This window comes from Solea senegalensis, linkage group LG14, assembly GCF_019176455.1.
Source record: "Solea senegalensis isolate Sse05_10M linkage group LG14, IFAPA_SoseM_1, whole genome shotgun sequence".
NCBI lineage: Eukaryota > Metazoa > Chordata > Actinopteri > Pleuronectiformes > Soleidae > Solea > Solea senegalensis.
This window is the reverse complement of record NC_058034.1, coordinates 16,738,885-16,753,208: the sequence shown is the minus strand read 5'-3', so window position 1 is coordinate 16,753,208 and position 14,324 is coordinate 16,738,885. Positions and strand designations below refer to the sequence as shown.

General features: G+C 38.4%; 1 protein-coding gene across 3 annotated transcripts in view; it reads left to right on the top strand.

The window, feature by feature from the left end:
• Positions 1-14,324, top strand: part of znhit6 (zinc finger HIT-type containing 6) — a 37,198-nt gene that overhangs the window by 883 nt on the left and 21,991 nt on the right. For all 3 annotated transcript variants that reach the window (XM_044044354.1, XM_044044352.1, XM_044044353.1), the window contains exons 2-7: positions 573-638; positions 2,421-2,527; positions 2,789-2,874; positions 4,523-4,626; positions 12,387-12,455; positions 12,730-12,810. In XM_044044354.1, coding sequence (XP_043900289.1) covers positions 573-638; positions 2,421-2,527; positions 2,789-2,874; positions 4,523-4,626; positions 12,387-12,455; positions 12,730-12,810 — 513 coding nt within the window. The remainder of the gene's footprint in view (positions 1-572; positions 639-2,420; positions 2,528-2,788; positions 2,875-4,522; positions 4,627-12,386; positions 12,456-12,729; positions 12,811-14,324) is intronic.

Here is a 14,324-nt window from a genome sequence, read left to right as displayed (position 1 = left end):
AACGCCTGTGCCTTTCTACTAGAACATGTCAAATTGTCTGCTGTGGAAAAGGTCCATATTAATGCTAAAATTATTTAATTTAATTTCTTCTATGCTAAAGGTGAAGCAACGCAGCACCTTTTCTTTTGATCCGCTGCTACTTAAATATTTCTAGGCCATTTCACATGGTTAAGAGACCCCATTTTTATTTGACCACAGCCATACATGTACACTATGACCAATATGTATTAGAAACACTTCATGCCATTGTCTTATCAGTTTGCCATGTGGCAACACAAGCAAAGTGTTATTTTGTGGGTAATGCCAATTGCAGTTAGGATGACCAACCCATGACAACTTCCCTTTACTTAATTACCATCAACTTTATTTGAAATATAGTTATTATTTGTAGAAAATTACCATAATGTAATGAAACACCAATCTCAGCTTGTAAAGTGTGTAAAATGTTGCTTGGCACAAGTGAACAAAGGCTTTTTGTCTATTTCATCTTTCCTAACATGTATTTATTCCTGTGATATTTATTTCACAGTTTCTCTGTAAATTATTTGTCTGACGTTTTGTCTTTCCCACAGTTGTGTTGTGTGTCAATCAGAGGAGGCAAAGTACAGGTGTCCAGCCTGTCTTACACATTCGTGCAGGTGAGATTATTGCTCTTAATACAAGTACTAGATATTTTACAGCAAAATGTTATTAAATGTGCTTTCTGCATGGTGCATAGGCCTACCGATTGTAGAGATTAATTTGTTATGTATTTGAAATCCATTTAGTTATGTTATGTTTTGCTCAAATTTTTTACAAAGAACAACCTTTGTTGCAAAGGAAAATGATAGTGTCATTGTTGTTACATGTAAGGTTTGTGAACTTAGCTTTAATAGAAAGACTGATGTGGCACTGATATCACTAACATCAGTAGCCTTGTTCTTTCTATAGTGTAGTTGGAAAAATACAGAAACTTTGCACTGTTGCTTTTGAAACCTTCTGTTCAAAAGAGAGCTCAGTGAAATGCATTGCAGCTTTGAGAGAACTAAACCCAAGTGTATGGAAAACTCCCAAGAAAACTATTTCCCCATAGTTTTATTATAATCCTACACTCTGATTTGACCCAAGGTGCTCTCTAAAGATTTTCCTGTGAGCCTCGAGTTATGTAACGTGAGCCAAAGGAGGAATGGATACGCGGATGAAGATGTGGCCCATGGAGTCTTTCAAATAATTTATTCGTGTGTTTGTACTGGACAGTATAAACTTCAAAGTTTTTTGCAGTAGTTCCTCTTTTCTTTTTTCTTGGATAATCAAGCAGCTGTGAGCTTAAGTGCAGAAAAAAGTTCCACATCTAAACCAAAGACCTCTTTTATTTCATCACAGATTAATACTTGTATATTTTGCAATGAGATCCCATGTATAGGATGAATTCTGTTAGTGAGTAGATCTTCACCCAGATCCCTGCAGTTAGATAATCTTAGTTCGTACAACATAATAGCTGTCTTCCGTGCGTGTGTGATAGAACTAATATAAACTAGCTCTGTTTTTCCCCATCAAAAATATTATGTAACAATAATCGTAAAAAAATCACTTGTACCGTTCCTTGCTGAAATTTAATATTTATAACTGACTTACTGCGTGAATGATGCTTTGGTTTATGGCCAGCAACAACATGCCACTCAAAAGACCAGTGATTCACTGGGCTGCTCCTCATGCTGTGGATGCCGAAGCCTTTACAATAAAACCTTGTAATAGTAAATGGCATGTTAAAGGTCATACCTGAAAATTTCATTAACATTTAGACAAGGGCGCCCGGGAGATGTCCTTCCCCTTCTCCCATTGTTGCCTGTTGTTTTGGGCATCATTCAGCATTCCTGGATACAGCCCTTGTCTAATCCCGGCCAAATACCTGTCTATCCCCAAGTGTCTGAAAGTGTCTTTCCACACTCGCCTTAATTCCAGTTTTATTTTTCTTAATAAGGTTTGATTGTGTTTTTCCGAACATCAGTTACAGCCTCTTCGGAGTAACCATATCTGCTAAAGTGATCTTTTAATTTAAAACATCTCTCAAAAATGTAAATGAGGATGTTTTGTAAGAAGTATTTAGGTCCTCTTTTATTAAATGTAGTAATAATGCTAAATCTATATAGACATAATACAAATACTTTATATTGGTATCCGTAGTAAAAGTACTCAGCATGCAGCATAATGGCCCTTTTTTTATATTATTTTTGGCTGAAACAGTTGAATAGGAAATTGCTTTATAGGTACTGGCTCCAGCTTTTGCAGTATTTTAACCTTATTGCTCTTTTGAATGAAGCTGAAATTTGTCAGGTTTTCTGACCGTCTGTCCCGACTCCAAAACCGCCAAACCAAAATAATTTAAAATAAACAAAAACGCCATTTACCACATTTTGTCTGTGTTCTTTTTATTTTTCCAGCTTGCTTTGTGTGAAGAAACACAAAGAGGACTCGGGATGCAGCGGGGTCAGAGACAAAACTGCATATGTGTCTCTCTCACAGTTTGATGAAATGGCACTTCTCAATGGTCAGTATCTTTTTTTTTTTACTCCTTCCAATTACTAGAAAAGTCAAAACACTAACATATCCAACATATATTACATTTAAAAAGGAATATATGTATTTTCAAGTGAGATTTTAGACTTATAAGCACAATGTGGGTTGTCGAGGATTTTATTTTGTATTTCCTAGTATCATCGTTGATACACTATTCATTTCAGGGTATGTTATCAGTGAGTAGTTTTAAAAGAAATGCTACACCTCTTGTTTGTCTTTTCCGGCTCTGTAGACTACAGATTTCTGGAGGATACAGGGCGATTTGCTGACGGAGCCACCAGGGACAATCTCATCCGGACTCCACACAGCACCTTTAAAGTACGTCTTTGGTTTAATGTTGGGTGAAATATTTTAGAGTGGACTTCAACGCCTGAACAGTTCTCTTTTGATCTGCATAAGCATCGTATAATAGAAGAAAAAGTAACTCCATTTTCAAAGTAGAGATTCAACCAAATAGAAGAATCTCATCGTACCTTTCAGACAAATTGGCGAGCTTCAATTTTATTCCAGCACAATTAGGGTATGGAATTGTTTTGATATTTAACAACTAAAAACAGATGGTCCTCTCTACATTGCTGTCACTGTTGGTCATGTGTATGCTTCATAATAGGCTAAATTTCACAACTGCTCCAGCGGATCGTCCAAAACCTTTCTCCCGAGTGCTGAAATATCTTAGCAGCAAGATGAAAAGTTAGTGCAGGGCCAAGTTTAATAGCTTTTAAGTGAGCAACACACTTGTGGTCACTTTTTGAGTTCAATGAGCACCTTACATATCCAGAGGCTGAAGTGTAACGGTCAAGCATCTGAGCAATTTTATTAGAAATCACATTATTTATCAGACATATGCCCTGATACATACAATTTAGCTGCAGACTAATGTATTAAATAATACACAGTATACAGGTATTACAAATATATAGATTAATATTATTTTTTAATATTCAATCAAATTGAATGCCTCCATATTTTCAGATGTGTTCTCCTTGACGTGAAGATGAAGATCACTGTGACCCCACAAAACTTTTGTGGGGTCTTTTTTTGCCATAACCGTAATTTATACTGTTGTCATGTGAAAAAAATAAAAATCACTTTATACCTGTTTATCAAATTCCCTTAAAATCTTTATCACATGTATTATATGACCCTGGACAGATAAATGCAATGAAACTTGACTGGTTAGCAGAGGCGTATAACTCTTGAGGCAGTGATTCTGGTCTGAGGCAGTGACCGTGTCTGCGGTCACAAATCAATCAAAGCAACGAGGCATATTCTCTGTGAGAGATAAAGGCTTGGCACAGAACGACTTTTGGGATTTGGGTTTCCTCCAGATTATTACTAGCACAGCAATCTGTTATTGTTCTTTGTATAGTCCCGGCTTTAAATAAATCTCTTTCATTGTCTCTTTCTTCCTGCCAATCTGAAGTCATGGAGGAGCTACATGAGTGCCAGAAAAGAAATGGCTTGTCCTTTCAAATTTAGATGAGAGCAGTAAGAAGGGGCTCAGGTCATCTTTAGTTTGATTCTTAATGAGACAGTGCAGCTGGATTAATTGCAGTGGAACAGATGTTTGGTCTATAGATCAATTTGTTCTTTGATGAAATTTCTCTCCCACTGACTTTTCCATTGCACCGAAATATCACACAGTCTGTGATCCCAACAATCTGTCCATCAAGGCTAACAATAGGAGCTTTTTGTCACGTACTGTTTCACCAGACGTTGGCTTTGTCCGAAGTCTGCCGCTATGAGATATTTATTAATTTATTATTATTTATTTGTTTTCTGTGGTCTGTTGTTTTCTCAATATTCAAAGACATTTACTTAAGCATCACAGAAATACTCCTATTAAAGAAGCTGAAGTCAGTGCGTCTGTCCTACTTAGCTGAACGAGTCAGTCAATGAACCAACTCAACTCAGCTCTACTACTACACTATACTAAACTATACTGTCTTTAATTTCTGTGGTTCAGATGAAGAGGCTGGCAGCCAGTGCCAGAAAGATGAACATGACCCTGAAGTTTCTCCCCATCACCTTCAGCAAGAGCAGGGAAAACTCCACCTTCTTCCTTTCAAAGTAAGACTACAACTTCTCAGACTCTACACAAAGCAAGAATAACCGGGTTCATGACCCGGTCAGAACAAGGGCATTGCTGCATGGGTTTTCTTTGGGTTCTCCGTTTAGGCAAATTGGACACTCTAATTATGACTGTAGGTGTGAGTGAGAGAGCAAAATATCTTTTCTCGTTCCTACATGGTTGTTGGCGCAACAAATTGTTTCAGTCTTTGGCACAATTAAATAATCATCATAGATGTTTTATTCAGTTGAAACTACTTTCACTTTGTCATCGCCATCTCAAGAAAGTCATGACCATAATAAAATATGAAAATAATCATCTCTTTATAACATATATTTTTCACTTTTAACATATCTGATTGTTGCTACCATCATAGACAAAACATTAAAATACTCCAGAACAGTGACTGTAATGCAATATCTACAGTGTTTGAATTACCATCAAAGCAGCATAACTGTAAGTCCACCTACTGTGAGACCATTTATGGAACACGCAGTCCCCAAGACAACATTCCAGTTTTCTGCTAAGGCTAATTTCTGCTTAGTCATCTGCAAAATGAGCTTCATTAGTGATGTTTTACTTAACCACAGGATGGCACTCTTGTGAAGCTCTCACAGCAGTTGTTTTTAGTGCTGGCTCTCTCCATAGTTTATCTACAGCCCCTGCCATTCATTGGGGTACAACTTGGACATTTTGTACACTATGACTATGAAATCTAAAGTTACTTGAAACGCCTACACCGGTCTGTAACAAACTGAGCCGAGTTGAGGCTGTTACGCAGAAAGGGAACCTCTCCTGCTGGGGAGTTTGTCAGATTTCATCAGTGTCCATATATTTGCTGCTTCCAACCAGCACAACACACCTGGTTTGGTTTCTCACACATGCCTTCCAGTCTGATCGCAGTCCAGTAAGGTTCGACCTGGTGAATGAAATTAGTCAAACCCTTTTCTTCTGTGTTTATTAGTATTTAAGTACCGTTTCACATTCTTTAGCAATGCCTTGTGCCCTTTTTGTCATTCTATAATTCTATAATTGATGTTTTTGAATAGGTAAAAAAGATTTGAATAATAGCATAGTAGAAATAATTGTTTGGCATGACTGTACCATTTGCAGACTACTTTTGGAAAAATCACTTGAGGTCAACACACAGCTGCTGTAGGGCAGGGTGATGTGGGAAAATGGTTATCTCAAAACTAAATTCAAATTATGTGAAATGATTGCACTAAATGTCAGAATATTAAAGTATGTGTAAAGTGATACAGAAATATCTCCTCTAACTGTGTCTCCAGACAGGAAAACTACCATGCCAAACTTGAATGACTAAAAAGTAGAAAGTTAAAATTTAGGTTTCAGCAACATTTTCTGCTAAGAGACTCCTTTTTCTTGGTCAGTGGTACCTGCAGCTTCACAACAGGAGTCTGCTCTTCTGTGGTTCATTTTGTCATCTTACAGAATATTAAATGAACTGACACAGCTTTACTGCATGTTTTTACACCCGGGGAAGATGCATTTGCAGGGCAGAGACATCTTTACTAGCTAGCAAAGCGAAGGCAGTAATGTAGTTGCATTGTAAATCAGATGTATATATTATATCTGTGTTTGTGCAATGCATGAGCATGTTTATGTATTTCATAACTTATTGTGGGATAATTGTAATCAATAATTTATTGTTATTAAATAATTGTCTATAAGAAAACATGGTGGAACATGAGACTTTGGTTCCAATAAAGATCCTTTAGTAACATTTTTCATCTATCATTTAGAATAAACGTGTGGTGCAAAAATGAACATGTGATAAATAATTTGGTTAACAGTTGATAGTGCTGTTATTTTGCCTGTGCCCATTGGTGGTTTAACTATTAATGTCATCATTCTACCCTTGTGGTAATGTAGCGAGCAAGCCTCATTGCTACTCTGAGACCCTGGAGTAGGGAGTAATTCATTCATATGGGCATTTTTCCAATTTTGCTCAAGTTCACTGGTGGTCTTGTCATGTCTGGCACCTTTTCTCCCTCATTGGACAAACTTGTGCCACCCATTTTCCCATTATTTTGAGGCTTGAGCCTGAAGAAGTAGAGGGGATGGTTATTGACCAGCATATTAAAGGTTTATGAATCTAAAATACCCAGGGACAACAGAAGATGCCAATCAGAATTGCTACTAAAAGAATCCTTTGTCATTCCCTCAACTGGTTTTACGTTGTTTCTTTCCCTTTCACCACCCTGTTTTCCATCCTTAAAGACTACCTCTCTGTCATGTCTGTCTCTGTGCACGTCACATCTCAGGATGAGGCAACATGATGTCAGGTTATAGCTGTAGACTCTGCCCAGCCTCCAAACCCACACCCCCCCATTTCCAACTTAACACTTGTCAGATGGTAACAGAAGGTTTTTGTAGGAAGAGACCAGAGTGTCTGTGTGCAAAGTTTTCGTTATTTAAAAAAAGTTCAGCCTCTGGGGAAATGAGCTAAAATCCCGCAACTGCTCCAGCAAAAGACACAAGAAGAGTCTTTATGCTTTCTTGCTGTGACAGCATCTACAGAATAATCAAGAGCCAGCTGCACAGTTGTATTTCTTTGTTTACGTGGTTAGTGTCACCAGGTCTCTCTGAAGATTACTCAACTAACTATAATAATGTACCATTCACCCATCAGCAAATGGAGGTAAGGGATGGTATACAGTAAATAGTGAGAAATCCAAAGACAATGTGCCTCAGAATGTACCAAGTACATAATATAAAAAGCAGATGTGTGCGCAGTGTGACTGCAGCTGGTTAGTGACATATTCATGCTACGCACTCGCACTGCCAGAAAAGGATCATTACTGGCAGACGGTTAACTCGAACACATGCCTAGCAGTGGTTGTATGTGTGCGTGCATGTAAAGTGTGACTGTATGTGCGTGGAGTGTGAGGTTTTGTGCGTTCGTCTCTTTGATTAAATGTTCATATGCAAAATAATGACCGTGTGGCTACTTTCTTTCCACCTCTTGCCGGTGACTAATTTCAAAACAAGGCATGAACAGTGAAGAGTTTGATGAAAAATTACAGGCTGCCTCTCACTCCAACCCTTGGAGGGTGAGTATACAACAGCTGGCATTTGGCAGAACATTGGGCAGTCGTTGTGTTAGAGTGGAATTATGTTTTCTACGGTCTCTGCCTGGCATAGCAGGTAATTTTCCTCTGGACAACATATTGCAGAGCTAGTCAATGTGGACGATAACTAAACATATGTCTATATAACTTCACATAATTGGTAACTGAAGCTGTTTGTCACAAATATTAAGCCTCAATTATACCCAAGACCGAATTTTTGTTTCCAGATGTTAATGGCCATTAACTCTAAAATTGAGTGCTAAAATTAATAATAATTTAGGTGGAATTATAAATGGTAGAAATGTACATAGCATGCCCTGGGAGCTCTGTTTGCTCACTTGATAGAAGGTGTATGTTATATTAATAAGCCTGTGTCTTTACCGTAATGACCAGGGGTCCAGTCCAGCTCCTTCACTCTTGTTATATTTACTTTAACACTGTTATCTCGATCATATAAAGCAGAAGAAACTCCAGATATACTTGCACAACCTGCCACAGCTCAAGCTTATAGTACTGGATCAGTGGAAAAGGGGCATTATCTTAGCACCTTTGTGGTATAATGGTGCAGTGGTAACAGGTTCATAACAGGTTTATAAAAACCTTTTTATGAGGTTTGAATAAAATAGTGTACCTTATGAAACAGATGGGGGGCATGACTGTTCCCTGTGCAGGCTTGTGTGCACCACAACGTTGACTGTCCAAAATTTAAGTTCAAATAAAACAGTTGGTAGCAACTTTAGTCGAACATAGTTTTAGACTCCAACAGGCAACCTTCTGGTTGTCATTGGCTTGATTAAGCACTGCTGATACAGAACAGAGTCTATGTCGGCTGCCATCGGAGGCAAACCTCGCATCAGAATGTTAAGTAGCAGTTTCATCAGCATTGCAAACACTGTCATCACAGTTGGCCACATAACTGTGGGCCACACGCTGCTGTCTGGCTCTGAGTGAAATTCCTAACTGTAAATTAACCAGACATGTGAATGTGCTGCCTGAGCTACAGAGAACATAAACTTACCATGTGTCTTGTTCGGTTGAGTGGATTTTAATAATTAGGTTTCCATGTGTGATGTTAAGCTCAAATATAATTACGTAGTTTTGTACTTGGAGGGAAGAATTTAAGTATTGGTGAGATTTATTGTTAATGGCAGTTTTTAAATCCACTGTAACTTCAGCTCAAGATGCAGCTACATTGGCAGACTGCATTAGCGGCTTTTGGATAAATTACCTTAATTCCTTTTTTAACTGGGACAATAAACCAGTCAACTGATATTTCGATATTTCAACACTGATTGTCGGCACTAATTTCTCTCTTAAATAATGCTCATCAAACCTCCGTTGCATGGCTGTAGACTAGTGACAAAGGACCCAAAACATTTCTTTTTGTTCTGCACATTCTAGTCAAGGGCAGATTCGGCAAATGTCTTGAGCTGCAGCTACCTGTTATCTCTGCCTCCACCGATCAACCAACTTCTCCATTTCACTGGCTGAGGTGTTGGATCCACTGGTTAATTCAGTGTTTTTGGACACTGAATTTATTTGTTATATCACAGTAAAGTGGCCCCAGAGTTCTGCCATCTCAGTCCACCAACGCCCACTTGCCACCCCAATCCTGGCATCTGCCTCTGATTGGTATCCAGCCAGATGGATTTGTGCCCTCACTGCCAAACCACCAGTAAAGATTCTGCTCTCTCTTGTTTTAGTGGAATAAGTAACTCTAATCACATAACAAACCGAGTGTGTTCTCAGCTTTGTATCTCCCACAAAGCTAAATTTGCATTTTAAAAATGTTAAAGAGTCCAATTTTCCTAAACAAGCTGGGCTGTACAGCATGCCATTTCAACCATGTAATCTAAAGAAAAAATATATTCCCGGTTGCCACCCATTTCCCTCAACAGGAAACGTGTATACATATTTGTTGACTCAACACTACTAGATGACTGCTGAATCAACAGAAATTAGCAAGCGAACAGTAGTAGTTGTGTGATGAAAATGAGAAAGCTTGACATGTGGACACTACATACACTAAAAGCCATCTACCACCTTACACAGCCTTTGTTGATTGGGAGTTTTTCTTTAGTTGATTGTACAAGTTCATCACTTATTTAATAATACAAAAACACCTCTCCCTTTTTCCCCGCTCTAAAATTGCAATTGCAAATTGCTTTTGACATCAAATTATTCTGGTTTCAAACCTATCTTTCTGTGAATTTAGTGCTTAATTTATTTTTACATGAAAATAGTCCCAGGACCGACCTTCTTATTACTGTCTAAATACCTTGCTTAAGGCCTTTCAGCTGTAACTGTTGAGGGACGAGAGACAGACAGTTCGCTTTAAGGAGTTTCTGGTATTCATTGCAGTTGTATACTCTAGGTGCTTCTGTTTTGACTTTTTTATGCTGCTCAGTCCTCGTTTTCCTCAACAATGAATGATGGCACTTATCCCAGGTATGCACCGTGGCCTTGCCTGAAACGATTGCTTACAATTTTGGCCCAGCCCCTTTTCCACTGAAAGACATAGTTTCCATTCACTGTAATGACAGAATAATGGCATCACACCTGGCGCTCCACCCTCCACCTTTTACTTGTACATACACACTCGCACACATCACGAGTGGACGTACGCTGTCTCAGTACAGACGAAACTCGGAAAGTAAACGCAGGTGTTTGGTGCCTCCTACAATGACGTAGGGAATCCCCTCCTTACAACTCATTATCACCTTTCAACCAGGGCTATGCTAGTTCTGCTCATATTTCTCCTCTTTCCAATGTCCATTTGTCCTGTGTCTGTTTTCAAGAAAGATACACGTGCCCCCTTTGGTATATTGGTGCCACCTGGATCCAAAGAACAGCACCTCTATCACCAAAACTGAGCCTTGTGTCAACAAAGTTGTTAAGCTGTGTCCCCTGGTCGTGATTGAGATTATGTGCCTCATATTTTTGCTTTGTTTTATTTTTTCACCATGCTAGTACGTAGTAGCTTCTTCTGTAACCACAAAAAAATGTTCTGTTCCTACAAAAGTTTTTTGTTTTTTTTTAAATAAGAAATAATGAATCATGTATTGTTGAACACTCATGAACACTTAATGTGTATGTGTGCCAAATGGGGGTCAGTTGTCAATTGTTCCCAACTTTGAACAAAATACCTTTTCTGCACGATTCTGAGCATCCATTTAAACGTATTACATCATGATTTGTCTGGCAGATTGGAAGGACATTTGGTCCTCTCATTTCTGGTCCTCTGAGAATCTTCATGACTCAGTTGATTTATTGGCTTATTATGAAGGTCCACAGTCCACCATTACAACACTTTCACATGCACCGGCTTGTTAAAATAATGAGGCCAAGATTAATTTCGATATTAATTGCAGTTTAGTCTGTGTACTGCCAAAAACTACTGAATATGTCCATTAGATGTAACAAAAGCATGCAGCCTATCTTTTAAATGATCAAAATAGTTTTGTGGTTAGCATTAAAAATGAAATGACTCTAAAACAATTGCATAACTTAAACAGCATTGCAGAATAACTGTGGAGGGCACTTTTCTTTCTTAAAGCGTGAGTTGAAACCTCTCATGTACTGTAACTGCAGGTAGCTGTGCAGTCTTGTTATTGAATTCAATTAAAAGGACACACGTTTTATATTAAAGTTATTAAAAGAAAAGAAACTTCTAAGTTGTTCTAAATCGTTCTTGGTGCGTATGAAGGCCTTAATGACAAGGTTTCCTGCGCGTACCTTACAATTAAGCTTTGCGTCTCTCTCAGGGTGTGTTTCATCATCATTCCTCTGACCCATCAAGGCCTCCATCCTTATACTTTGATGGAGACGAGGTTTGATGAATCAGCTCCATCCTATATATGGCAAATTCTGTGGTCTTGGTCAGCACAAGTCCTTGAAGTTATGCTCAGCACTCAGTGTGTGTGGTAGTTGACTCTGGACAAGCATTAACATAGAGATGATACCTTGCCAGTGGCCCATTTTCTGTTTTATGGGGACACCAATTGAACAGAATTGTATGATTCTCTCTCGAATGGGTCATCCTTCACTGTGTAGTCAGCTTTTATCAAAGATGTAAAATGTGTGTATGGACTATTCATTCAACTATTATTTGAAGTTGTGCAATTTCATGTTTTTACTCATGTCTTCTAAGTGTTTTTGATAGATTACGTTTTTTCTGGCTCTTCCTGAATCATGGCGACAGTAGTAGATATGAGAACAGCAGCTGTTTGGGGATTAGATGTTTGGGTGTAGAGCACGCCCAGCAACCCAGCAAACCCAACCACGTTTAACAGTTACTGCCCCCAAAGCATTACCCCAAAGAGGTGATCATTATGTGATATCCAGCAGCTGGTGTCCTAGTATTGAGTGTATATGTCATGGTCTCCATGGTAACTCTGATTTATTCATTCAGTCACACACATACACATAAACAGATGGACAAGTTCTTGGAAGCAGCCATCCTTATTGTCTTGGACAGATTAGGACTGAATCCATTTTATGCTTCAAATTTAAACAATGGTATTTGTGTTTGACTGTGAAGGGGATATTGTGAGAACACTGGTGACCTCATCTGTCTTTGTCAAAAAAAAAAACAACTACAAGACTACAACCACTGTTGTTTTTTAAAAGCTGAAACTAGAAACTTGTTTGCCTTGTGTCTCCCGTAGGGAAAAACGCTTCATGTGGCACCTAAAGCTCATCTTTCCCCAGAGCAGCACAGAGTTCACTCAGAAGAGGTGAGTTACGCAATAAAAAATGTAGTTTCTTGAATAATATGCTTATCAAATTTGTCTGTTAAAGCACAAGTGTCAGGAATAGAAAACATCGTAATACTCAACAGGAGACGTTGTTCTTCTTGACAAATCTAGTTTAATCTGACACTTGGCAAGAGTGAATTGTTGCACTTCCCAGAAATGTCATCAAAGTGACAAACAAGTTGTGACTTAATTTTGGATGTTGGATGTTCTCATGTTCTTTTTCACATTATATCTATTTTTTCATTCATTTTAGGGTATCTGATGGACACATTTTGAAGCAGATCTTGATGACTTACATCCACCCTACAGAGTCGGACCATGTGACACGCCAAAAGTGAGCGTTTTCCTGTTTTACCGTTAAGTTTGATGTTGAATTTTTGTTTTAAAGGACGACCCGATACCTAAATTCAAAGTTTTAGTGTACCAGCTTTTGGCTAAATACGTCTGAAATACTGGTATACCTTTTCCCCAAAAATGTTCTTCCATTTTCTTCCATCTCTTATTGAGGCCAGGCCTCGTTTGTTAAAGAGACTTTAAATTCAATGAGACTTTTATCTAATTGGATATGCCTACATGCAATTTATGTTTGTTAAGCCCACAGAATTTTCTGATAAACACACATTTAACAAGGCAATCAGAGATGGCAGACTTCACCCCATTCACGCGACGAGCCTCTGTCAGCCTATATGTGAAACAGAATCTGTGGCGCGACGGTAGACATCTGACTCCAGATCAGAAGGTTGTGTGTTCGAATCCATGTCAGGGTCAAAATTCTAAAAAGTTATTCTAAATTCTAACATGCCTCTGTTGCTCATATTGCAAGCAAGTGCACACACACACACAGACAGAGCCACCAAAAACAATACTGCACTCGCACTTCGTGGGGTGAAGTAATTGTATTGAAAAGTGACATACTATATCTTTAAAAAAACACGGGTTAGGTTCTGTGCTACTGCAGAGAGCTCTTGGAATTTAGTATTTGTGCTCCCCTAACAGTTACTTTTTAATCGCCAGTTTTAAAAAAATCCCCCATGTCCAGTTGTGATTGACAGCCAAGTAGCCAATTCACATTGACGATTTCTTTTTTCTGTGCTTAAAGTTGTTGCTTAAGGCCATTTTGGCCTTCTAAACTAAAGTGGAAACTGTGTCTGTATCCTTGGCATTAAATAAGAGGCACTGTCTTAAGTATATTTAGCTTTGTCGCTGTGTTTCTAGTTTGATTTATTGCCACTGACCACTGTTCCTGTACAGTCGCAGAGCAAAGCCAGAAACCATAGATCAGTGAGTCGCATTCAGTGGTAGAAATTCAACAACCCAATTGTTTTTGCTTCAGTCACTGGACTCATGAAACAGAAAACTTAACAATGTAATAACAGACCCAGAAATCAACACTAGTTTGAAATGTGGTTTGGAGGACATTAAACTTTAAGGATAATGACAGCTTGTTGTTTTCTCTTGAAAAGTTCAAAAGAGCAGTTTTACTGCTGGCAACCACTGTGGAGCTGTGTTTAGTTAGTGGATTCTCTTATTCATAACAACTGGGAAAACAAGTGGGGCAAACAAAGCTAATTGGATTTCTCATAATAATTGCTGTTGAAATGTAGCTATAGGGAAACCTGTACTTTTAACAGTGTGGTATAATGTCAAGCACATGCAGTTATGCTCATCTCGTATTGCTATTCATGTGGGTCTAGGCAAGTTACATAATTTTAATGAATTGTTTTTTGCCAGAAGCTTCTTAAGTAGCACTTCTGTGAGTCAGCTCTCAAATGACTTTTCAGTTAACAGAAAATTAAGAAACATTTTCATGGTACATTTGCTCATGACCGTTAAAATGAAAATGCAGAC